This window comes from Heterocephalus glaber, unplaced genomic scaffold, assembly GCF_053883595.1.
Source record: "Heterocephalus glaber isolate CG9 unplaced genomic scaffold, H.glaber_assembly_v1.0 deba00000594, whole genome shotgun sequence".
Taxonomy (NCBI): Eukaryota; Metazoa; Chordata; class Mammalia; order Rodentia; family Bathyergidae; genus Heterocephalus; species Heterocephalus glaber.
The window spans coordinates 2,366,225-2,393,132 of NW_028258151.1; the positions used below are offsets into that span (position 1 = coordinate 2,366,225).

A 26,908-nucleotide genomic window follows, 5' to 3' on the forward strand; every position below is an offset into this window, starting at 1 on the left:
TGCATTTACACCAGAGAACAAAGACCAGACTGTAAAGAGTTTTATAAACAGCAATTATATAAATGGCACGTGTCCTTACAGCATTCACATGGCAATGGCACTGTTAGGAAGCTTTTTCATTTTTTAAACAAATTTGCAATCTCCCTATAAAATAGCTTTTGTGGTATTATTAAAATGTAAAGAAAAATTATTATTTTACTTACACAGTATCTCTAATAAGAAGTGCATTTCCCAGCTTGAAACAGGCTTTATCACCTTCACAAAATGCATGTCTCAGAGAAAAGCTCTCTCCTAAATCAAAACCTGTAAAATGTGACACATTATTTAATCCAGTAGTTTTATTGATTTTAATAAACTTTTAGAAATACTGATTTTTAAAACTAGATTTTTGTTGTGCTTATTTATAAATTTATAGATGAATATTTCAAATAAAATCCTGAAGTTTGAGCAAAATTCCTTGACTTTATTTTTCTCCTTCTAGAGTAGAAGATGAAATTCACTTTGCATACAGAATGTGAAGAAAAGTTCACAAATACCTTTCAAAGGACTCAAACACTAATTGTTTTTTTACCTAGGACAGTGGTGGGAACCTATGGCTCCTGTGCCACAGCAGGCATGCAGAGGATTCTCTGTGATGATGTCACGAATTGTATGAGTTGTTTTTCCTAAATTAAAACCTCAGTATTTAGGTTTAATTACAGCATAAGCACTGCGATCGATAATTGGGTTGGGGGTTGCTGTTTGCGCACTCATCTGTAAAAGGTTCGCCATCGCTGATCTAGGGATTATCCTAAGTACATAATTACAATAGTTTGTTGTAGCATCTCTGAAGAGTAAATCAAAATTAGACAAAAATAGTACAGATATTCATTTGAAATTTAAACAGAGATCATGGTTTCAGAGAATTTATATTGATGACAAAAGCTTGAAAGTTAAATGCAATATATATGTTATCTGTGTGTGTGTGTGTGTGTGTGTGTGAGAGAGAGAGAGAGAGAGAGAGAGAGGAGGGGAGGATGGGGAGGGGAGGGGAAGGGAGGGGAAGGGATGGGGGAGGGCAGGGCTGGGCAGGGCAGGGCAGGGAGAAGGAGAAAGAAGGAACCTATGATACTTGTGACAATATATGGGTACTAAAGTCTTCTTTCTCATAGATTTGCTTTTATCAAAATTTCTACAGCATCTGCAACTTTTATCATTTTAAGAAACTTTGTCCTCCAATGGGTTCAGGTGTTGCTGATCTTAGATTAAACTATGCAGAATTCTGCTTTTCGGCAATTTTAAGTACTTATTTTTAACATTTTTATATCAATGTTATGATCTTAAATTGCAAGGCCAAAGAATCACCCCAGTGTATTACATATCTGGTGAAAATTTTCCAAAAATACTTCTTTACAAAGGGTTATAAGGCTTACCTGAAACTTCAAGTTTATTTCTGTTGTCTTGTATAAACTGTCTTCCCTCTGTTGTCAGTATAGGACATAATTTTTCTATAAAAAAAAGTATAAGTTATTTGCATTATATTTTCCATTTTGTTTTTGTTTTTGTCATAGGGGTTGAACCTATGGCATTCACACTAAGCCAATCATCAGCTCTTTTTAGTTTTTCTTTTGAGACAAGGCCTCACTAAATTGCCTTGATCTTGTGATCCTCCTCCCTCTACCTCCCAGAGTGTTATGATTTTGGGCCAAGATTCCATTAAATTTTTAAAATAGATTTAAATGCCACAATACAATCAGAACAAGATAAAAATAAAAATAAACTGAACCATTTTACTGAATTTCCATAAAATGAGGATTAGGATATTACCCTCCCCTAAGTGTGTGCGTGGATTTCATTTGATTTTTCACTTATGGTATTTATAAGACTGGTATACAGTGAGTACTTGTTAGTGTTAGCTATTATTATTATTACCATTATTCTAGCCCTCTATTTCTACATATTTGACACTAAGAAATTAGTTAACTTTAACATCATAAATTTTCCTATTCAAAATATACTTTAATAGTTAAACAACTAAATATTATCTTTTACTATCATTTTGATTCAGGTTTGGTATCAGGTAATATTAAACTTAGTACAGAAGGAGACATGAAGGGAAATAACTAAAATAAAATTTAGAGCCAAGAAACAAAGATCTCTGCCTTAGAGAAGCATCCTAAAATGAAACTTTTTGTCTGCATTCATAGTACTTTTTTGTAAAAACCAAGTATCTTACCCAAGATGTCTGAGAATATTGCTGGGGAAAATAAAGACCTAAATACTAATGGAATAAAGCAAGTATTTAGCTAGAAAGACTCAATATTCTTACAATGTCAATTCTTAGTTTTATCCCTAGATTTAGTTCAGTGATGATTAAACTCCCAATAGATTGATGTTAGTGTATGTGGAAACTGATAAGCTGATTCTCAAGTATATATGGAACTATAAAAAATTCACTAAAATATGTAAAGAAAAAACTCAAGAACAACTTGGAGAACTTAACCTATTGTATATCAGGAAATTTTATAATGTGGGTTTGTGCTACGTAAAGAAAAACAGATTAGTGGAACAGACTAATGTGTCCCCAAAGTAGATTGCCAAAACAGACCCGTGTAAAAGTAGTCTCCGTATTTACTATGCAGGACAGCTGCAATCCTGTGGGGGGAGGAGGGTGCTCTGCTGAGTCAACTGGATCTCCAGAAAGAAACACTCAACACCCTATGTCACACCATGCCCAGAAATTAACTAGGGATAATCATAAATGTGAAAAGTAAAACAATCAAACAGATGCAGAAAACACATGAAATCCTCATAGACTTTCTGCGCAGACTGGTGTTGCAAAGATTTTTTGAAAGGGGCACAGGAAGCATCACTCGCAGAGGAAAAGGTTGATAAATGGAACTTCATCATGATCATTTTTACTCAAAAGACAATCTTAGAAGAGTGAAAAAGGCAACCAATAGACCAGGGTATTTGCAAAACATATCCAACAAGTGTCATATCAGAATATACAATGAGCTCCTACAAATCAGTACCAAAAATATTGAAAAACTTATTTTTAATATGTACAAAAATTCTTAAAGCACTTCACAAAAGAGAATATTCAACCTGCCAAGCAATATATTAAAAAGTATTCCAAATCATTAGTAATCAAGGAAATACAGAATAAAACCAAAAATAGGTACCATTTTTTTCAATTCAACTTACAAAAAAAATTAATTTTATTGGTACAGTTTACATATACATAATGATCACATTCATCAAAGGGAATTTGTACCTGTACATGATATATCTTGATTCCTTTTTTCTCCCAGCCCCCTCCTCACCCCTTTATTTACAAAAACTTTGTTTCTGTTTTTTCCTTCCTTTCTCATTTTTTTCCCTTTTCCCTCCCCCCTTTCACATTTTCCTTTTCCTTTTGAACAATTTCTTCCTATTTCATATTGTCTTTTCTACGTTTTGGTCCTCATTTACCCTTTCAGTTTCTCACACCGGAGAGACAATGTGTTATTCACACATAGGTGTCCAATTTATTTCATTTAAGAGTATAGCCACAAGTTGCATCCACTTAGCTATAAATGTCTCAAGTTTATCTTTCTCTATGGTTGAGTAGTACTCCATTGTATAAAAAAAACACATCTTTTTTATCCATTTATCAGTTGATGGGCACTTGGGTTGTTTCCAAGATTTAGCTATTACAAATTATGTTGCTATAAACATAGGTGCACATACATCATTGTGGTATGATCCTTTTAATGCTTTTGGGAAGATATCATTAAATGGCTAAAATTAAAGAACTAATGTCACCAAGTGTCCATGAGGATGTGATGCACAATAAATAGAATTCACTATTTCCAATAGTATCTATATAAGTACTTCTCCACTCAAACAACCCATCTACATTTCTTGTAATAGAAATAAGTGCAACTATTTTAGAAAGCTGTTTGCAAGTGTTTACTAAAGCTAAATATACATGAACCCCATGACTTGGAAACTTAATGACCCAAAAGAAATAGTAGTAAAAAAAATGAGTGTAAATGATCTCTTTAGATAAAAATATGCATAACTTCATTACTTATAATAAATCCAGAAACAACCTAAAAATTAGTTCAACAAGAGAATAAATTGTATTATATACAATGAAACACTGTATAGCAATAAAATAGAATGAACTAATGATACATGTAACAACTGGATTAATCTCACATACATAATATTAAGTGGAAAAACTATCATTCCTTCCAAAATACATATGCCTAATTCCATTTACATAACGTTCCAGAGAGTGCACGCCTAAACTGTGTTAGATTAGTGGCTGCACTGGCGGAGTGCCATCAGCAGCGGGTGCAGAGAAACCATCTAGGGTTCTGGAAATGTTCTTTGTTTTCACAGAACATTGTTGATTGTTGCTCTGGTGTATAAATACATAGGCGTAGCTTCATCAAATTGACTCATTCATTGACTTTGGTTTGTGTAATAACTCAATAAAAAGAAGAAAACAGAATTTCTGGGAGAAAGTATTTTATGCTAAAAATGATTCTTATAAAATGTAAAAACTAATTTCTGATCAAATTTTCATAATAACATGAATGACTATATGGTCATAATAAATAAGAGTAACTTCAAATTTTCAGTAGATGACTGGTAAAATGAATCTCAAGACAGTGAAAAGTATCTTTTTCACTGTGACACTTTGGTAATGAGGGGAAGGTATGTTGGCCTACTTCCAAGTTGGAAACAGTATATACCTTATTTAAATTCTTCTAAAGACTTAGTGAAAGTTTGATGATGTCAAAGTAATAAACCTGTCACTTTGAAATGAGTGGAATTCAACATTTCCAGCAGTATTTATGTAAGTATTTCTCCACCAAAAATCTCTAGTTCATGAAAACGAAATGCCATTTCATATCTGTCAGACCTATGCTTTGTTGTAAAAAGCTGAACAAAACAAATTAAAACTAAAGGTTAATTATTTGGGGGGTCACATTTAAGGCACAAGAATCTGAATGCATGAAGTCTTATGAATCCATTGAATAAAAAATGACAAGGCAATGAAGTGGGGGTCACAAGTTGGATATGCTAATTTATTTAAATATTGACAGTGTGTCTGTGCCTTCAAGATTTACAGATAAGGCTCCACTACATCAATATGCATCAGGTAGACAGAAAGCATGGACCACAACACTCTCCCCTCAAAGGCTCTCTGGAATATTTCAAAGGCAATGACTTAAATTTCATCACAAAAGATATATTGCTTAGAGAATAATAATCAGGTTTGTTTTTCAAAAGCAAATACAAATGTCATTGACAAAATGACACTAGAATGTTAATGATTATCAGATCCACTTTCCTTCTTGGCTTGAAGAATCTGAGCAATTTTGGGGATTGGAGGGGTAATAAAAAGGGCCAAAGGAAACAGAAAGGCAGGCAGCTTGGACAGATTTGCACATATCATGATTTTATCTGGGGTATCTACAAATAAAATGCATACTTCTTTTTAGTTTTAACCCAGCTCTCCTTTCAAATCAGAGGTACAAGTCATCCAAGAGACAGATCACAGAGCCACTCAATGGCAGAGTTGAAATAAAACACATTTCCTACAAACCAACTTTTCTCCTCTGTATTGAATGGTTTTTTTTTAAATCAAAATCATACTTTAAATAAAATAAAAGTACATTTTTATACTCTGGGAGGTGGAGGAAAAAGAATAAAAAGTTCACGCCTAGATTGGGGAACTTAGTGATTTAGCGAGACCCTGTCTCAAAATAAAAAATAAAAGCTGGGGATGTCACTCAGTGCCACAGCTCTGGGTTCAATCCTCAGTCCCTCACCCAAAAAGAAAAAGAAAAAAAAATCAGGTTTGACAGCACACAAAGCACAGATCCATTTCTCTGTGTCATGTGTCCCCTTATAACCCTCCTTGTTTGACTCCAGTCTCTGGGACTTTTTAATTATGTTTTCCATCTGCTGAGCAGTGCTTTGCCCAGGGCCACGGTGCTGACCGCTTCCGGGCTTCCTATGCCTTCCTCTCTCACTGCCCTCGGTCTCCCCTTAAATGTCCACATATGAGGCAGCCTTCCTGGACCCTCTAGGAATAAAACAACCTCTCCTCCCCTTATCTCCTGTGGGATTGCCAAACACAGCAAACAGAATGCAGGACTCTCCATCAACTTTGAATGTTAGATATATAACCAAAATATTTTTAATGTAAGTTTGCCCCGTGCTTAAATGGGTAATAGTTTAGTTTACTAAAATGAATCCAACCAGAGAAATACGAGCAGATAAGACTAAGTAAATTAATCAATGGTGAAGGAGAGGAGGAGTTAGAAATGTTGTTTGAGGTCCCATTAGAAATTCAAATAGCAGTTATTGAATAGACATTTGGAAATAAGGATACAGCAAAGGAAGCAACAGAGTGAAGAGATGAGCCATAGAGTAGAAGATATCTGCAAACTATTCAACAAGCAAGGGATTAATACCTAGAATATACAAGGAACTCAAAAACCTGAACAGCAGAGAAGACCTCAAGTAATCTGATTTTTAAAGTAGGCAAGTGATCTAAATTTCTCAAAAGACGATATTAAAATGGCAAAAAGTATAAAAAAATGCTCAACATCACAAGTGATTAGGGGAATGCAAATCCAAACCACCATGAGAGTTCATCTCACTTCAATGAAATAGGTATCATCAAAAAGGCAAAACATAAATGTTGGAAAGGATATGGAGAAAGGAGATCTCTTGTACACTATTGATAGGATGGAAGTTAGCACAGCCTTTATGGAAACCAGTATGGAGTTTTCTCAGAAAACTAAAGACAGAACTATAATATGTCCACTCCTGAGCACATATATGAAAGAAAAAAAAATCAACATACAAAAGCTTACTACATATTTGTGTTTATTGTGGCTCTATTCACAATAGCCAAAATATAGAATGAATTAAGATTCCCATCAATGGACAAGCAGAAAAAGAGAATGTGGTGTCTAAATATATTCCGACATGGAGAGGAATAGAATCCTGTTGGTGGCAACACGGATGGAACTGAAGGACATCATGTTAAGTAAAATAAGCCAGACACCAAAGGACAAATATTCTATTTTCTTGCTCATATGTAGAAGTTTTAAAAAATTTTGATTTCATTGAAGAGAACAGTGGTCACTAGATGGTAGGAAAAGTAGGATGGAAGGAGGCTAGAGGAAGTTTGGATAATGGTTACTAAGGTATTATTACGAAGGGGGAACAAGTTCTTTTGTTTTGTTTTGTTTTTTTGTTTTGAGGTGCTAAGGATTAAGCCCAGAGCCTTACTAAGGCTGCTAAGTAAATAGTATACCACTGAGTTACACATACCCTTAGCCCCAGGAGAAACAAATTTTATTGTTCTACAGCATAACTAATGTGATTATATTTTACAACAGTTTATTATAAATTTTATAAGAACTAGAAAGTAGGAGTTCATAGGTTTCCAGCATAGAGAAATAATAAATACTTGAGGAGATGGAAATTCTAATTACTTTAATTGGCTCATTACACATTGTACAGTATATATTGCTATGTAGTGAATTATCCCACTGTGCCCCATAAAATGTCCAAATATTTTGTTAATTAAAAATCCCTTATCAAATAAATAAGTATATGGACCTCAAAACAGAGGTCCAGGCTGGGAAATAAATTTGGGAATGACTGACATAAAAATCATATTTAAAACCACAAGGATGAATGAGACTAGGTAGGGAGCAAGACAAGAAGAGAAAGAGCAAGAACTATCCCTTACCTGCAACATTTCTCTTCCCTTTTTTAAAATCTGAGTTTTCTGTTTCTTTATATCCACAGAAATACACATAACATTTGTGCAATTACTACCTGTAAAATCACAATCAAAATCTGCCTGGTTTGATAGAGGTTCTAGTTATCAATCTCATCTCACCTGCTTCAAGGGGAACTATTTCCTTCTCCTATTATGACAAAACTCACAGTATACCTATCATGTCCAAACCTATCAGGACAATAGTCCAGGCCACGGGCGGGAAGTATAGAACAACAATTTACTGCAGATAGAAAAGGGCTTTGCTTGCCTTTGTAAATGGATGGATAATAACCTTGTGGTGTTTTGCATTTTTTAAAGCCTAAAATTGACTTTTTATTAGATGGAGGAGAAATTGAGTCTCTTCGTTTCATTGTTAGGAGTTGCCCTCTAGGGTCCTCCTGTGTTTCAGACTTTGCCAATACATCGCAAAAAGAATACCCAGTAACCTCGATTGAGAGAAAAACAATGATTGACAAAAATAGGCAAAGTGCACTGGACCAGAATATAACAAAAGTAATACGAAAAAGTGACCAAACAAGAAAAAATGGGAGCAGCTATTCTAAGAAAAGTCACAATGGGTCACAAAGACACCTTCACTGCTCATCTTTGATCCAAAACTATTCGTCCAAAAGAAAATACCTGGTTAGGAACTATATAAGGAGCTATATTCTTTAATCATTGTGATGGTTTCCTTCACTTTCCAAATTTAGGAGTTACAAAGTACAGTTCTCAATGCTACGATTTTTTTTTTCTTTTTTTGGTATCAGAGATCGAACTCGGGTCCTTATGCTTGCGGGGCAGGCGGCAGAACCACTGAGCTAAATCCCCAGCCCAGTGCTATGTTTTTTACTGTGTATGTTGAACTCTAGGATTTCTTAAAGTCATAAAAGAAAATTCTCTATATGATAGCATACTTTTGCTCTGATTTTAAGAGTGAAGTGTCTAACAAAAGCCATATTTCAGAAGACTAGCTTTCTCTGGAAATTAGTAGAAAACTATTTTAGTAGAGTTTCTGTGTATAGTTTTCCATCTATGTTTATAATCAATTCTCTCTTGACACTTGACATGAAGAATAAGCTCTAAGCTAAAAATGGTATTATTTAAATGGCATTCAGTCACCTCTGGTTAGCCTGGCTTTTTTTCACCTCTAGTTTTCAGTTATTACTTTCTTAAGATAATTTAATACTTAATATGTCTTAAAACATATTAAGGAAAATAGAAAAAACTAATTAATTGATACGTATGTGTCTATCATAGAGGAAACAGTTTTAAGCAACTGATTACAGCAAGTTTTAAGATTACCTAGCAGTGTATATATTTTAACACAATTCTTGTTCCCATCTTCCTTTGACAAGTAACTGAAATGAAATGATGTCACTCAAGCTCATCAGCAGTATGAAAGTATACAAATATGCCTTATTCCATAAAGTCAATAGAATAGTAAAATTAATCAAAGAATATGAAATGGTTGAATTCCTAATACCTCTAAGGGTTTAAAATTCAAGTTATTATTGAATCTTCCCATTTTATTCTTGAATTCTGTCCCATGTGGGACACTACTCCAGATAATCATTAAACACACCATCAAGTAAAGCAATTAAAGGACTCAACCAATCCTTCGTATATTTAGATTTAACAGTAAACTGTTGACAACTTCACAGGCGCCAAAACTGAAACCCTAGCCTCTCCTTCAGATTTGTTATATTTTATTTTTAGATGTAATCACCTCCCTCCGGAAAATGGTTAGTGACCACACGCACAGGTCTGCATAAGGAAACTAAAATGGGAATGTTGCACTGTGAATCAGACACACAAGATAGGAGACGCAAGAAGAGGCCACGCCAGGCCCCACCACTGTCATGTGCATCCATAATCCCCTTGCCAATGCTGTGCTGACATTTTCAATTAATGCCAGTGAGACCTGAACGGAAGCAATTTCCATGGCACGTTCAGTATATACTGCTTCATGAGCACCTTCTACCAAATGGCATGGTGAAAAGCAGTTCGAATTTGCCATTCATTTCCTGTAGTCCTACGTGTTGTGTGAATCTTGTTAGAATTCAGATTAATTTTAAATGCATGTTCATAGGGATTAACTCAGTAAACCAATCAGGACCAGAAAATATGTGTTTTGGCGATCCTTTATACAATATAACCTGATTAAGGAATCGAGACAGTAGATATAAAAGCCACAAAAGCAAAACATTTAGGGGGGCTCCAGAATGGGGAAGTTCAGTTATGTGAGATGATTAGGTTCCAGAGAGATGCTGTAATCACTGTGCTCATGGTTAATAATACTTTATTTGAACATCAAAACTTTGTCAGGAGGACAGATGACATGTTAAGTATTCTTCCCCAGTTAAAGAAAAATTACTAATGACAAAAAGTCAAATAAAATAATGAAAGATAAAATAAGAGGAACCTAGTGGCACAAAATGCAAGACAACGAGTTTAGGAAGAGAGAGGAAGAAAGAGAAATGAAATTGTCAGTTAATTATCCCGAAGGTGAGTGTTTCTCCATGAGCTCCCCCATCTAGTCTGCATTACTCCACCGGGGGAGCTTGTTAAAGAGGTAAGTGACCAAATCCCTCCCCGCCTGACCCACATAATGGGACTCGCTGAGAATGGCATGCAGGCATCAAGCAATGCCTCAGGTGATTCTCGCTCTCACTAAAGCTGGAGAGCCGATGATGTAGGGCCTTCAAGTTATCCAGAGCCTTGATCACACACTAGCATGTGCCAAAAACCCGAGTCCCAGTCCCACACATCCAAAGAGTCACCCTCCTTCCTCAAGGAAGAAGTCAGTCCTCCCACTTAAACTGTGAAGCATATTACTTACTGTTCCTTAAGGAGACATACATTTAAAAGGTAGAAACATCATGAGAATAAACTCCTCTGCCTATGTATTTTTTCAGTATAGCCATAGTTGTTATGACCCATGCTTATTTATTTTTAACAAGTGTTTTCCCCCAGGGTTATATGACATCCATAGGATATCATTTACACAGTAATAGAATATTTAAACTTTCATGTGGATTGTTTTAAGAAATGCATCTCCTGCTAAATTAGCGTAAAATCTTAAAGACTCTGAAGGACTAAGGTTTGTTTTATCTTTGTAAGTGACTATTTTTATTTTATGTGTCTTCAAACTTGTGTCTAGCAAAGTGTTTATACCTGTTACAATTACTAAAGGAATATTCAAAAGAATAAATACAATAGGATTCAACCTGGATATACATCATCACATGTGATCAGTGTGAGAATATATTATATGTGATCATTTTCATAGGAGAGTTGAGGCTTTCCTTTCCTTAGCAAATGTCTTCTTCAGTGTGTCTAATTCAACTTTATCATATGAAGTATATCTAGGTCGGTAATTTATACATACTGAATGTTCAAGAACAGCCTTCCAAAGTAACCACATACAGCAGTTAGTTTTAAAAATCAGAGATGTATGAGGGGCCTGGGATTTAGCTCAGTGGTTTTTCTGCCTGCTGTGCAAACGCAAGGACCCGAGTTCAATCCCTGGTACCCCCCCCCCAAAAAAAATCAGAGATGTAAATAAATGTTTCAAATGGCCTTAAGCCCTTGGGAAATATTTATAAGAAGATTGGTAAATTTAACAATTTCAAATAAATATTGTATATTTAGTTGAAAAGGTACTTGAAAGATCTGTCAACACTTTTTCCTTGTGTGAGATACAACAAAACTGACAAATAATTAAACTACATTTCTCTTTACATTTCCTATTGTTTTCCCTTTCCCCTGATTAAGATTACATATGTCCTCATTAGTCCTAATTAATGATGAGTTTCTGTACTTACAATTTGAACAAGTAATTATTAAAGGGGGAAAAGAAAGACAACATCATAGATGTGCAAACACAGACACACACACATATTTATATTTGTAAAAGTGACGGGAAGGAAAGGCTAGTTAGACATATTAAACACATGTAACAAATGAGGCCACTTTTGGAAGTTTTCAATGAAATTATGTGAAGGTCAGTGGTAGAAAACAATGAATCCTTATTTATTCTATACCAGTAGATCTAATCCACAGCCTCTTCAACCTTAATGCAATTTGTTTTAATGATTACTTTAACTAATTTAGTGACTATAAATAACATTTGGCAATTGGCCAAAGGGGTGGCCTAGATACCTGGCTCGTCCCTGATGGTCACAGAAGTGGAAGCAGGAAGCAGGAGCAGTGCCACCCACGGCCAAAGTTTCCAAGAGTCCCTGCGCCTCATTGTGCCTTGAAACCACATGAGGGAGAGGCCACAGATCTGCAACAGAAAACACAAACACTCGGATTGAGTGTACTGCATCCCGCTCTGTATGTCCAGCAAATTTTCATGACCAAAACCAATAGATCTTTATATTTTTACATTATATTCAATTAAATAATAGGATATATGGTATTATAATACAGTGTACATGTAATTACATAAAATCAATATATACCTTAATCTTTAGGAAACATCTTGGAAAAAAATTTCAGATTGTTTTTAGTTAATTATTAATATCAATACAGCCTCTTATAATTTAAATTTCCTCTTTTCAATATTTCTACTTTCAACTTCTATAAATTTGACTACTCTAGTTATCTCAAATAAGTATAATCATTCTATCTTTGTATTTTTTACTTCAATAATGATCTACAAGTTTATCTATGTTTTAGTATGTGTCAGAATTTTCTTCCCTTTTTTTAGACCACATTATACTCCATTGCATGCAAATACCAAATCTTATTTATGTATTCATTCATCATAGGCATTTAAGTTGCTCCCATCTTTTGGTTGTTGTAATGATGCTGTGAAAATGGATGTGCAAATATCTATGTGAGTTCCCATTTTCAATTATTTTTGGTATATACCTAGGCATGAAATTGCTTATTTGACTTTTAATTTCCTGAGGAAGTACTACATTGTTTTCCATAGCAGTTGCACCATTTTACATCCCCACCAAGAATGCACAAAGTTTCCAATTTCTCCATTTGCTCCCAAAGAGGTATTTTCTTTTTTCTTTTTTTCCAGTACCAGGGATCAAACACAGGACCTTGTACTTTCGAGGCAGGTGTGGTGCCACTGCACTAAATCCCTGGCCCTTGCCTTATTTTCTTTCCTTTTGATAGATTCCATACTTATAGGTGTGAGATGGTGTCTCATTGCAGTTTTCATTTGGATTTCCCTAGTATCAGTGATGTTGGGGATTTCTCATGTGCTTATTGGTCATTTGTGTATCTTCTTTAGGAAAATACCTACTCAAATACTTTGCATTTTTTTCATCCTCTTGTTTGTTAGTTAAAGTGTAGGTGTTCTTTATATGTCCTGGATATTAACCCATTATGAACTTATAATTTGCAAATATTTTCATCTATTCCATGAATTTTCTTTTCACTCTGTTGTCTGTGTACTTTTATATACAAAAGATTTTTTATTTTTATATGATTCATTTTTTCTTTTCTTGTCCCTTCTTTTGGTGTCATATATAATTATTCACATTTACAAATATAATTGTTATTTACAATTTTTTTTCTTTTCTGAGTATTAGTTTTACATACTTTGACTTAAATGATGTCATCATAAGTTTAACTATGTTATTACTGGTTTAAATAATTACTGCTGCTAGAGTGCTTACTGAACATGTGAAAAGTAATCTTTCATTCCATTTAAAGAGAAAAATGGATCTAGGTAATGCCTACTTTTCTTGAACCTGCTTCTCCCATCCTATTTCACACTGATGAGTTATCTCCTATGGTTGTCTTTCTATTCTACAGGTATTTCAATAAAATATTTCATAAATAAAATCCCTGTAACAGAAAACTTTAACATCATTTAATCAATTTTATTGTAGTAAAGTAACTGAAAAGAAAATAAATTGGAAGTAAAAATATGTCTCCCTCAGTGTATTTGACGATTGTGGTATTATTAGAATAGCTAGTCAAGAGTTCTAAATATGCAAATAGATGTTCCACCACTTACTTACAATCATTCAAAGTTTAATATAGCCTCAAGTACAAAAGAATTAATCATACCAGTGACTAAATTCTGTGAGAATTAAATCATTTTAGAAAAACTAAAGCCACCATCTTTGGTATTCTACATGTGCCAAATGCCCTACAATCAGCATCTTAAAATTAATTCAAGATTTTAGATACTTCTGGATGAATAGCTAGAAGCAACTGGATGAATAGCTAGAAGCAGCAACTGCAATATTAGAACTGTATATGTGGTTCTAAATAGCAAACAGCTAATTTTATGCCTTATTTCTTTTGAATTTCCTCATCCATATAGAGTCCCGAACCTTACATGACTTTGCAAAGTTATCCTAGCTCTTATTTCATGTTGGCAAACGTTAAGAAATTAATTCTGTTTCAAATAAATGAACTAAAAATATTCATCTGATTTTCAGAGAGACCGGTGAGTCTATCTTTAACTGAAGTGATTTCCATTAGTTGATAAGTTAGCAACATAACAAGGTTTCACATCTAGGCTCTGACACTCATGAGTAAGCCGGGGAACTTTCTAAGCCTTAACTTACTCATCTACAAAGTGGGAATACTATGATGTTATTTAATAAGTGGAAATTATATGGTATGTGACCTTGAACATACTAATTATTTTAAAGGTAACTGCTATTACAATAGTTTGGTTTACATAGTAATAAAAAAATGATTAACTTTACAGTTATACTTGTCTCTTCAGCCTGAGGTTGATTTGCTATTTGAAAAACAAAGAAATGTCAAAGTACCCTAGAAATTTGTGGTCACTGAAGTTTTGATTGCTGTTACAGTAACAAAGAATGAGACAGCTGTAAAACCAAAAGCATACGGATTCAATCCCAGAACCTCCCACCTCTTAGAAGATGACAGCACTGGACTTAAACCTCATTTATCCAAAGTGTTTGAAGAGTAAGATTTTACGGTTAGTTGACAAAACGTTCTACCTAATGAAGGACTGCCATTCCACCACTTCAGTGATATATCTCTCACCAGCTTCAGCAAGGGCTTGAGAATACTTTTCTCAGTGCCATTTCCAGTAGCTGGCCATGCCCTCCTTCTTTATACCCTCTTCTCACTGGGCGCCCTGATTCCCCACTTCTCAATCTCTCCTTCTCAGATTTACTACCTGATCACTTAGTAATGAGACCTGTGGGCCCTTCTCTTCTTTCTCTTTGTAACATCTTCCTAGGTGAACTCAAAATTCTCTTGCCCTTACATGGTATCTGCAAGGTGATGAATCTCAAAGGTATATCTCTAGTGCAGTCCTTGTCTCTGAACTTCAGACTGTGTATCCAGCTGTCTCCTCACTAGTCGCTCTTAGGATGTCACACAGATATCTATAATTTAATAATCTAAATTAAACTCTTGATTCACAGCCACAACTTGTTCCTCTTGCCCTCTTTAGAGTCTCAATAATTATCTCCCATTAAAATGCTCAAAGCAACAGTAGGTTTGAGATTGTCATGAGTAACATGATGCCAGTTGATTATAAAAAGTCAGCAATTCCTCCCTTCAACCCATATTAATTCCATTCCCTTCTTTCCTTTCCCCTACCCCTCCCACTTCCTTCCCCTTTGCCCCTTTTCTTCCTATTTCACATTACCTATTATACATTTTAGTCCTCATTTACACTTTCAGTTTCTCACACCAGAGAAACTATTTGGTATTTATACATGTGTGTCCTATTTATTTCACTTAAGAGTATCACCTCAATGTGCATCCACTTAGCTATAAATGTCTCTAATTTCTCATTTTTTATGGCTGAGTAGTACTCCATTTTATAAAAAAGCCACATTTTCTTTATCCAGTCTCCAGTTGATGGGCATTTGGGCTATTTCCAAGTTTTAGCTATTACAAACTGTGCTGCTATAAACATAGGTGGACATATATTTCTGTGGTATGATTCTTTTAATTCTTTGGGGAAGATCCCCAGCAGTGGAATAGTGGGGTCAAATGGGACTTCCATTCCTAGTTCTTTGAGGGAGGGCTGGGAAAGGGTGAAAAATAAGAACCAAGAGAGATTATGTAAAGGTGCAAATTTCCAGTGATGAATGTCATTATATTGTATACCTAAAATGTACCAATAATTAGAATGAATAATGGATAATGCAAAATAGGAAGAGAAGGTCCAAAGGGGTAGGGGTAGTGGTAGGGGCAGGGGAAAGGAAAGAAGGGAAAGGAAAAATGCTGAGAAATGGAAATAAAGTCTTTGTAAATAGGGAAGGGATGGCTAAGAATGGGGAAAAAATAAGAACCAAGATGCATCATGTAAAGGTACAAGTTCCCAATGAGAAATGTAATTATGTTGTATACCTAAAATGTACCAATAAAAGAATGTAACAACAAAAAAGTCAGCAATTATACAAAAAAAAAAGAGATTACTTTTTGTAGTACTGGGGATTGAACTCAGAACTGCATACTGAGCTAACTCCCCAGACTCTTTTTAAAACTTTGTTATTTTGAAACAGGTTCTCACTAAATTACTAAATTTCCCAGACTGGGCCTGAATTTATGATCCTCCTGGCTCAGCCTTCCAGAGTGCTGGGATTAAAGGTCTGCAACACCATGCCTGGCTAGAAAATGAATCTTTGCTAAACAAGAAGAAAAAAAGACTTCAGTAAAAGGTTGGCCTGAATTAGTCACTAATCTATCTTTAGGGTACAATGCCTGATATCCACTACTTAAAGGAGAAGTGGTTTATTTTAGCTCATGGTTTCAGAGAGTTCAGTCCATGCACAGTCAGCTAGTTCCAAGGCAGAAATGGCATGGAAAAAAGACATGGCATATGAAAGTTGCTCAACCCATGGTGACTAGAAAGAAGACAGAAGAGCAGAGACAAGGACACAAATACACCCTTTTAAGTCACACTCCCAGTGATCACTTCTGCCCATGCTATGCTTCCTAACAGTACATTCAGGTATAAACTTCTCAATAAATTAATCCTCTTATATGTATAGTACCCCCATGATCCAACTGCCTTCCAAAATCCCCACCTGTGAGCACAAGATTTGGGGGGCACTTAGGTTTAAATCATAATAAATAAGTATATTTATCCTTAATAAAATCTGAAGAATATGATTTGCAAGGTAGTAGAGAAGATGAAAATGCTTGGGAATTTTTTGAGAACTTCTTTAATTTTAAAAATGTGTTCCAACCATCTTGTTTAAAGACAATGAACAAAGTCGTTAAAATGAAGAGTTTAAGAAAGATGATTCCAACATTCCTACATATGAGATAAAGTGTAATATTTGTCTTCCTGAGTTTGGTTTATTTTGCTTAACCTGATGTCTTCTAGTCCCATCCATTTTTCTGCAAGTGACATGTTTTCATTCTTCTTTGTGGCTGAATAATACTTCATTATTTATAAGTACAATATTTTCTCTATCCATTCATCTGTAGAAGGACATTCAGGCTAGTTCCATATCTGAATACTGCCACAATAAACACAGGCATGCATGTAAAAGTACAGTAGCTGAAATTAGAAGCCCAACCTTGACACTGATTCTTCTGTCTTTTGTATCTCCATATCCCACATCTACATTGTAAAGTCATGTTAGTGTCACCCCAAATATATCTCACATCCATTCATTTATCCCTTCTCCTCTGCTACTATCCTAGTTTAGATTACACTAGTTTAAACCTCTCAACAGCTTTCTAACTGGTTTCCCCATCCCTCTTGACTCCTGACCAAATACATTCTCTACACAATGCTAGAGAACTTTTCTAGTGACAAGGTTGGATTGTGTCATTTCCCTGCTTCAAACCATTTAATAATTTCCTACTGTACATTAGATATAGTCCAAAAGTCTCTCTATAACCCAGAAACCCTCAGTAATTTGCCCTTTGCCCACCTCCCTAACATCATCTGCTGCCATTATCTTCACTGATACTCTGTTCCTCAAATTCCCAGATTCTTCTCAACCTCAAAGGTTTTGTATATGCTATTTCCTCAGTCTGGAACATTCTAGGTCCCATTCATCCTTCACTTTCCAGTTTAAATATTACCATGTGGAAGAGCACTGATCAAGAGGGCCTTTGCTCCATTATTCTTTAGCTCAGGTTTTGTTATGTCTGCATACAGATCTTTTTTGCCCACTCAACTCTAAGCTCCTTAAGGACAGAGATTGTGACTGTCTTGTCTATCATTGTTTCCTGGGAGCCTAGTGTTGTACCTGGAAGAATGGAAGAATGAAGATCCAAGAAATATTTGTCAAATCTGAAAGAAAATGCCAATTTAAAAATTTGAGATACAATGAAATATACTTGTTTTTAATCTGTAGCGACAATGATTTAATATTTCTTTTATTACTCTTAAAGGACTTCATAATCTTAAAATATTTCAAGGGCCATTATCATAAGCATTTCTTCTCTCTGTTTATTTTAACACATGTGTTTACTTTCCGAGGTTTCCATTGCTCAGATCCAGATTAAATGAAAACGTACCTCACTCAACTAGGAACATTTTAAAAAGTTTTTGTCAGAGTCTTAAAATAAATCTTTGTGTGCACCTAAAAATGTATTTTCCAGGTCTTTCACTTCTGCTGAAGGTATTTTCAGGATTGGCCCCTACGAAACCAACAAGGGCAGAGCTCCTCTTGGGGTGTCTCTGGAGCTCTTCTTTCCCGGATCTTTCTCACTGTCCCCTGATATCGGCCCTTCCCAGGGTGCTCCTTGGCTGCACCTCTATTGCTCTCCCTTGGTTTTATCAATTCTTGGCTTTGTCCACAAACTTCCTTACCAAAACTTAGCAGGTTTTTATCCTGGCCTCTCAGGTCCCAGCTGGGTGATAGTCAAGATAGTTTTATAAATGAATCTAAGCCAATGTTAACACAAGTTAGTATGTTGTTCTTCTCAGATCAAGTTAAACTTTAACACAAATCTTCAATGTTTGGAAGCCTTCAGACAACATATGTGGACACAGGTTTCTTAAGGCCCTCAATGTACTTTTTGCTAAACTTACAAAAAGATGCTTTACAATAGATTTTCACGAAAGATACACAGAATATTAGATCCATATGATCTCACTGTTTGAAGTACAATTTCGTTTATATATGGTATTTTAATATTCATAATAACTTGAGAGGCCAGTAGGCACGAACAGGGTGTTGTATAAAAAAATCTACATACCATATGTCTACATATTTGAAAGTTATAAGTAAAGCTAGCAACATTGATAAAATATAAATATATTTTCTCCTTTTACATGAGGAACTACTTACACAAGGACCTGAAAGTCCAAATCAAGTTTAGAAAAGAGTAACCTGTATGGAATGAGCTGCCCTAGACCAAAATTCACCTCTCATTTTTATCAATTTCTTGTTCCACACACATTATGAAGGTTCTCACTCACACATGTGTGGACCTGCCAATAAGTGTAAGTTCCGGACACTCTATACATGAGCCACATCCCCAACACCTGTAAGTCTAAATTCTGTGTACAGCAGCTACACCCAACCACCTCTTTGCCTAGACATGTTCGCACCAGTCTTGGTCTTCGCTGACATCATGGACTCAAATAAGAGATCTTCCAGATCCTGTTTGGGCATAAGGGTCATTCATCAGAGAATTTCAGGACCTTGGGTTTCGAAGGCCCAAACTAGAAGCTCAGGTTTTGAGTGGGCAGACGTTTTTAATTCTGTGGGCTCCTAACCCTGAAGGCAAGTGCACACCCACAGCAAAGCTGCATCAACATTTTCTGAAATGCAGGGCTGAGAACACAGACCCTCTGACCAGGGCCTAAAGGTTGTTTGCGAGATGGGTATCTGGTCCCAATTCCGAACAGCAAGCACTAAATCTCATAGAGAGACCCTGAGACTCCAGTCCATGTCTGCTTGACTGAAAAGCTTTTGCTATTACACCATGATATGGACTACCAGGATATGAGTCAGTCCTATCACAGCCCTGTAAACTTATCTTAGATATTCAGCTATTTTCTGTCAAGATCCTGGCAGCACTACAAAATGTCAAAGCAAGAATTATGAATGTGCTTGGCACTGACAGTCTTGAGCACACAAGAGCAATGGAACCCGTGAACCCTCTAAAATCACCCAGACAGCACTGCCTACAACTGATTTCTCACTGCCATGGCAACAAAGAGACAATGGATGCTGAAGGCCTGGCCCTGACCTCTACCACTATTCTCACCATCCTTTAACAACTGTAGTAGTTTTGGGTACTGATTAAGTAAAGGAATGAAAAATAAATAATTGTCCCTTATAAACTTCCTTAATTTACCTTTTGAAATTTATAAGATAATTATCAAAACTATGAATATTTGAATTAGGCCATAGATTTTTTAAAATATTCCTTATTAACATGTATTTGTGTACAGAAAACACAACAACAGAAAGGAACAGTAGGAAACCTTAATGTCTTGTCCCATTAATAGAATGATATTTCTACTATGTGCTGGACATTGAGAGATACAGGAGTGGGTAAAAGAGAAGTTCCTGGCATCACTTTGATCAGGGAGTGTGATCCTTAATTGTGATGTGTCAGCTTCACTTGAGAAAGAACCATCTAGCCCATTAGTAATGCCATGGTGTGTCATAGATAACTGACATGGAGGCCCAGACTAAGAAGGGAAGACCTGCTCCAGACGTGAGTGGCATCAACCAATAGACTGGTGGCCTAGACAGAGTAAAAGCAAAAAGACGGAAGAAGTCCTGCCTCCTTGTTTCTCTGTTCTTGGACGTTGGTCTCTATTTCCTTCAGGCTTGCAATGCAGACTCTGGCTTTCCAATATAGATTCACACCAGTGACTCTGCAGTGAGCTTCCGGGCCTTTGAATGTCAACTGCTACAGAATTCTCCAGCTCTTCCTGTGCACACAGCATTGTGGATGCTCCCACCTGAAACCACATATGGCCTCTGGGACTCTTCTCATTCTGATGCTGTAAGGCTACCCCATAAATCCCTTGCATCATTATTCATATTATATCTGATATTGATTCTCTTTCTCTAGTGAACCCTAATTGATACGGGGAGATCAAAGTAAACAAAGTATCTTTGAGAAACAGATAATAGAAACAACAGGAAAGCAGAGTATAGATAGAATGATGGAGTGGTGAGCTTGCTAGAGGTTTCTCCATGCACACTTTTGAGTAAACCAAATCAAATCTACCTTTCAAACATGAATTGTTTTACTGTTATGCCATTTAACATTTTATAAAGTTCATCATGCATCTTTGAAAATTTTTATTAGATGAAGGACCAGAGTGTTAAAACTGCCACCAAACTAGAACACATGGTGATAAGGAAAGTATAGGAAAAGAAAGAGGAGAAAATGGAAAAGGAATACTGATTCATTTTTATGTAGCCTGTTAAATGATAATACAACATTTCAGCTTTCCAAACAACAGGTTTAACTTGTTAAATGACTGAGAGAAGTCATGTTTTCAGAACATCCTTAATAAAAAAGAAACATGATTTCATAGGTGGTTGATTTTTAAATCAAACCTTCTTAACTGTCCTCCCATATGGCTATACATAACTCTACCAGGAAAATCTAGTCGCACTGTTACAAAGTGAGGCATTGTGTAAATAAGCAAAGCAACAGGTGTTACACATCTGTTCTTTCACCAATCTTGAGACTCTATCCTTAGGAAGAGTCTACAACTATTAGCGAAAAAACAGCTGAAAAGCCATACATGCAGAGTTAAAAACTTCAGCCAATAATTAGACAAATAACCCAGAGAGTTTAGATCTGTATCTAAAAATGTTTTATAGTTTTATCATCAATTGGACGAATGAAATTGAAATAAGATTGCAGAAGTCTTTGGCAACATTGGGAAGGTTTCCACTGTCATTGGATTCTACAGAAACCTTAACCTTCATGTTTTGGTTATAAGCATCATCATTAACTTAAGAACATAAGAAATTTCAAAAATCATCTTCAATCACAACCCCTCCTCATATCCGATCTCTACTAACATCTATCAAATCTACTTGTGAATTGTCATTTGAGTTCATACAAACTTCCTCATCCTCACCAAAACAATCTTCATTCACGTCCTTACCATGTCTAATCTTGTTTTCCAAGAATTCCATTTCTAAAACAACTTTTCAATCACTCTAGTGTTCTCCTTAGAGTCTTCTGGTGACTGTCCACTGTCTTCTCTTAAGAAATCCACCCAAAGCTCTTGACAGTCAGAGAAACTGCTCTGCCCATCCGGATTTTTTCACTACCTCTTTGCAAACAAAATCTACTCCATCAAACTACTCACACTACCCCAAACACACCATGCTTCCACACAGGCTTTATGGGGGCAGGGTGGACTGTCCTTCCAGGCCTCTGTTTATCTGGGAACTTCTACTCTGCCTTTTACATGCAGTTCAAATGCCACTTCCTCTGTGAAGTCAGTGGGAAACACCCTTCATGGTTCTTCCACACCGCCTGTGGGCCAGCAGAGCACTTGACCCTCCTGCCTCCACACACCCATACTGTGCTGTAATCACATGTACTTTTCACTCCATTCTCTGTTGAACATCTTAAAGAAAAAAGACTGTAGCTTATTCATTTATATCCTTAAACTTAAAATTTAGTCTGTACTCCTGAGATCAGTTTGTAGGATGAATGTAGTCTAAGGCAATATATCTGGACAAAAATTAAACAAAGATTTAGAATTTTAACTAGTATATCAGGCTTAGATTTAGCATGGATTGAAGGATATATATATATATATATATATATATATATATATATATTTACAGAGAAGTAGTATAGGAAACTCACTAAAAGAAAACTCAGTGCACATACTTTCAGTTATTTAGTGAAAAGAAAAGATTAGAATACTATTGAAGTTGCTCTTTGCTAGAACAGAAAATGCACTCCCGGTCCCTGACATCTGTGCTACTTTAAAACCCACCGACTCTGTCACATTGCTTTCAGGCTCTACATGATGTCACCAGTCCCTTCACAACCCGTGCTTACTCCCTGGACCCTCAAACCTTGAGTACCCTCAGCACTGCCTCACTTCTCTCCACTCAAGACAGCCTCTATACGGAACTGACTGACTTCTCTGAATGACAATCGTCTCCAGCAACTTTCCTGACACTATGCTCAATTTCAACAACAGCTGGCCTACTTTTTCTGATTACAATTCTCTAGCTCTGTTATCCATAGGTATATCTTTATGAACGATCAATGTCCCTTAAAACTTTAAACCAATATATATGTATATTTTTGCTAATTCATCTACATTTCCTAATTTTTTCCTTTGGAAGGGATCTGCTAGCTTTGTGATATAATAATCTTACAAGGTTACAATTATATTTGATTTCTCTCAAAAAGAGGCTGAGAGTACTTTTGATTCACAACCTATGCAAGGATTAACCACCCCATCGGTCTACTTATGCATTCATAATATTTCCATCAAGTCCAATATGCAACGGTCCTCCTCCAATGACCTCATTACTGCCTACACAGTAACACCCTAGGAGCCTCTTAGCTCCTACTTTTCAGTCTTGTCATGGAAGGCGCTGTCTGACTTCATCTTAGATTTCACTCCTGCGTGGCTTCGGGGTCTTGCCAGGCATCTGAACATACGCCCACCTCTAAGCCTTCACATACCCTTGCCTCCTGGAGGAAACTCCCTCCTGCTCATTCTTCTCCTAAGCCTGGTTACTCTCCATCTGGTTAAGATCTACGCCTCATCAGGGCTGACCTCAAGTAAGCCAATTCTGGTCCTATTTGTTCTGGTTCTGTTTTCTTCTAGCATTTTTTCAGGACTAAATATTAGTAGGTTCACGGCCCTCCTGATTTATATTCCCGTTTATTCTTCCTTCTTCACTAGAATTTGGAATCTGAGGCCAATTAGCCACATCATCATGGTTTCTATGCCCATATCTTCTGGCTCTCGATCTACTCCCTCTGTACCCACCAAGGATTTCTGCTTGCCTCCAAAAATGAATCAAAAATCCACCAGGAGAGATCAATCTGAGGACCAGAAAGTAGATGGAAATTTTCCATTTCTGGAGAACACCATGGGCTCCTATCTGTTTAGGATGGTTTCCTCGGATAACGGTGATGGAGCTACAGAGATAATTACGTTTGCTTTCTTTCACCTTGTTGAGATTTCTCTTACCTGTCCACTACATGTGCACTCCCCTGCTTGCCACATCTTCGCCCTTCTTTTCCAGGAAACCTCGTGTATGTTTCCTGCCACGCGGAAACATCAGTCTCCTGGAAGCACCTGCCAGTGACTGTCTCCTTCTTCTATCCTCCGGGGAAAGAATTAATTTTCTGTCCCTGGCGGCTACCTCCTCTTCTCCACCCTAACGAGCTATTCCTATCCAAAGAGCTTTGTGGGCCCTCCTGGGGAAGGGGGATCCCACTGCACATCACCTGAACGCGGGACATCTCAGCACAGCCTTGGCGGCCACGCAGCAAACACCTCTCCGCTTACAGAGGGTCCTGGCGCTTTTGCCCACTGGGACATGTTTTTCTTTAATCTCTTAAGGTATTGAAATAGTCTTGATTTGTACAGGAGGGAGAATGCCCTCCACCTCTTTTCTTGGAGGAGGTGGGGGTGGTATTAGAGTGCTTTTCCCTCCAAAGTCAGCCGAACGGAAATTCCTCTAAAGCGCCCTTCCAGCCTCACATTTCGTCCCTCCCCACATCTCCCCGCAAGGAGAATATGGGACCAAGTGGTCTCGGAATGAGTGGGTGGGAGGAGGCGGCGCAATTTAGTTCCTTGTCCTTCCAGGATTTCCCAGTCTCCAGCTGCGGCTCTGATCACCCGCTGCCGCAGTCCCTGGCTGGTTCTCTTAAAGCTCTGCGCCTTTGCAGCTTTCTGGGACCCCTCCTTTGCTCCTGAGCCCCCGCCCCTGGACCGGGCAGTGCGCTCCTGCACCTTCCCGGTCCTCCTCCTCCTCCTCGTCCTCGGGCAATGGAGCCTCTCGGGGCCGCCGGAGGACCCGGCCCGTGCCGGTCACCCTCTCGCCTGCTTCTCGCTCCCTGTCACCTCCACGCAGGCAGGTCTGCCTTGCAACCCGCCTGCTCCCCAGGGGCCCCCGGTTCCGGGCCAACAAACTTCTCCCGGACTCCGCAGCGCCCCGGCGGCCCGGGCGCGGGACCGAGGGGACCGGGCTGCGGGAGGAGAGGCGGCGGACGCCCCGTGGGTGGCCCAGTCCCGGGACCCCGGCTTCCCGGGGAGCGCCACGGGTCGGATCGGCCGGGCCCGGAGCCGCGCACCGCCCCGCTGGACAGCGTCCCGGGACAGGCAGGAACCCGGGCGGCACCGAGGTGCCCGGTGCAGAGAGCCCGAGGCGGGCATCACGCGTGTCCGTTTCGCCTGGCGTCCGCTCCGCTCCGCGATCGGCTTCTTGCGCGCAGCCAGCGAAGCCCCGGGGAGCGAGCGCCGCGCAGGCCGCTGTCCCTGCGCCGGGACCTGGGAAGGTCCCAGCGTGCGCCGCCGAGGACCGGCAGGTGCGCACCGCCAGCCCGGGCGGCCGCGTGGCCCGCGCAGTTTGCGCTTTTGCCGGAAAAGCGGATGCTCGCCGTGGGCGACCCCGAGGCGGTGGGCGACCCCGAGGCCGTGGGCGCTGGAGAGGCCGGCGGCGCCACTTACCTCGGGCGCGCGGCCGGGCCCCGCGAGTGCGCCCCGGGCTGAGGCCCCGCGCTCCCTGAGAGTGGGCTCGGGGGCGCATCGCTGCCCTTATTAGTCTGCGCTGACCCTCCCACTCGGGGACGCGGGCAGCGGGGCGCCAGCCACTCGCGCGCCGGCTCCTAATTGCGGCGGCGGCGCCGAGCCCAAATCGTGCCTTTCAGCTGGGGTGTATCAGCAGCTTCACAGATTCGACCGCGGCTGGATGTGGCCACTTCTCTTCTCACTCCTGGTTGTGAAGAAGTGACTTCAAAGTACTGTGTGCGGCGTACGGAGATCAACGGCTTTGTAACCGCTGAGCTAAAAAAGGGTACCATGGATGTTTCATTTCTCACTTTGTGTCAGTTTCTAGAAAGTTAATCAAGACAGGGGGCCCACCTTCTAACCACGCTCCAAGGTACAGGTTTGGGCGGCTTGGTCTGCCTCAAAACCCAGGAAAGTATTCTGTGATTTAAAAATATTTGTATATTTCCATGGATTGTTACTACAAATCTTTATTTTTGAACTCTTTGAGGTCTTTTTGATTATGTGAAGAGGATGTCTTTCTGCAGGTCTCTATGTAGAGTGTCTTATGTGTGTACGATGGAAGATAAGGAACTTATGTCGAGATACATAAATATATTTATGTAGGTGTATACAGTAGCTATAGACACATATGTAACATTTGTATGTATATTTGTAGGCATATATACATTCATAGTACATATATATATATATATATATATATATATATATACAGTAATGTATTTATGTAGGTGTGTGTGATGAAAAATAAAGGCACTATGGAATTCAAAAAAGTAAGCCAGGCATTTGAAGACACTGTTGCCACAGTTCGGGAAATAAGAAAAAACTGTGTTATTGATCCATACTGGTGAAAATCATTAAAACTTAGAGGTGAAAATTTTAGAACTTAAAAGGTCCCTTATAACTACAGGAATAATAAACTTTACATATGGAGTTCAAAAATCAGGGAATAAGTAAAATCGTGTTGACAAAAGTATTATGAAAAAAATTTTAAAATAGCTCATTTTTCACTTCATTGGACCGAAACTATTAAAGTGTTAACTAGTGAGTTTTCAACTGTTTGTATCCTAATTAAAATACTTGCAGTCTAGGAGGTTGCATCCATAGTGACACAAACCATGTTTATGTATCAGGATTTAAAACCGCTGATGTGTTTCCTTCTCCCATGATTTCCATCGCTAATTTTCGGTGGACTGTGGGGAGGCCCAGGAGGGAGGAAGTCACATGACCCTCGCAGCTCAAATGACGATTTGAGCAACATGATTTATGAACTTTCATTACTTTTGGTGGTCATTCTCTTCTTTAAAGTATTATCCTTTTTCAATTTTTTTTCTCCTCACCAAGCAACTGTGCTGGATACCTTTCAATTGCTAGTGACTTGAACTAAGAGCGTCAAGATTTTAGGCTTTATTTTTCTGATAGACAATTAAATTCACCCACTTATATTTAGTTGATTGATACAATTAAAATAAGACTTAAAACTGCCTTAC

The 26,908-nt window shown here is 37.9% G+C and overlaps 1 protein-coding gene across 4 annotated transcripts in view; it reads right to left on the reverse strand.

The window, feature by feature from the left end:
- Positions 1 to 25,699, reverse strand: part of Col19a1 (collagen type XIX alpha 1 chain) — a 349,367-nt gene extending 323,668 nt beyond the window's left edge. For 2 of the 4 annotated variants that reach the window (XM_087205145.1, XM_087205144.1), the window contains exons 1-3: positions 11,945 to 12,071; positions 1,413 to 1,487; positions 204 to 303 (exon numbers count right to left, since the gene is read on the reverse strand). In XM_087205145.1, coding sequence (XP_087061271.1) covers positions 204 to 303; positions 1,413 to 1,487; positions 11,945 to 12,053 — 284 coding nt within the window. In that variant the 5' untranslated portion in view covers positions 12,054 to 12,071. Of the gene's footprint in view, positions 1 to 203; positions 304 to 1,412; positions 1,488 to 11,944; positions 12,072 to 23,873; positions 24,453 to 25,358 lie in introns of those variants that run through there. The other 2 variants (XM_087205147.1, XM_087205146.1) reach the window with 2 other exon arrangements.
- Between the last annotated feature and the right edge of the window lie 1,209 nt (positions 25,700 to 26,908).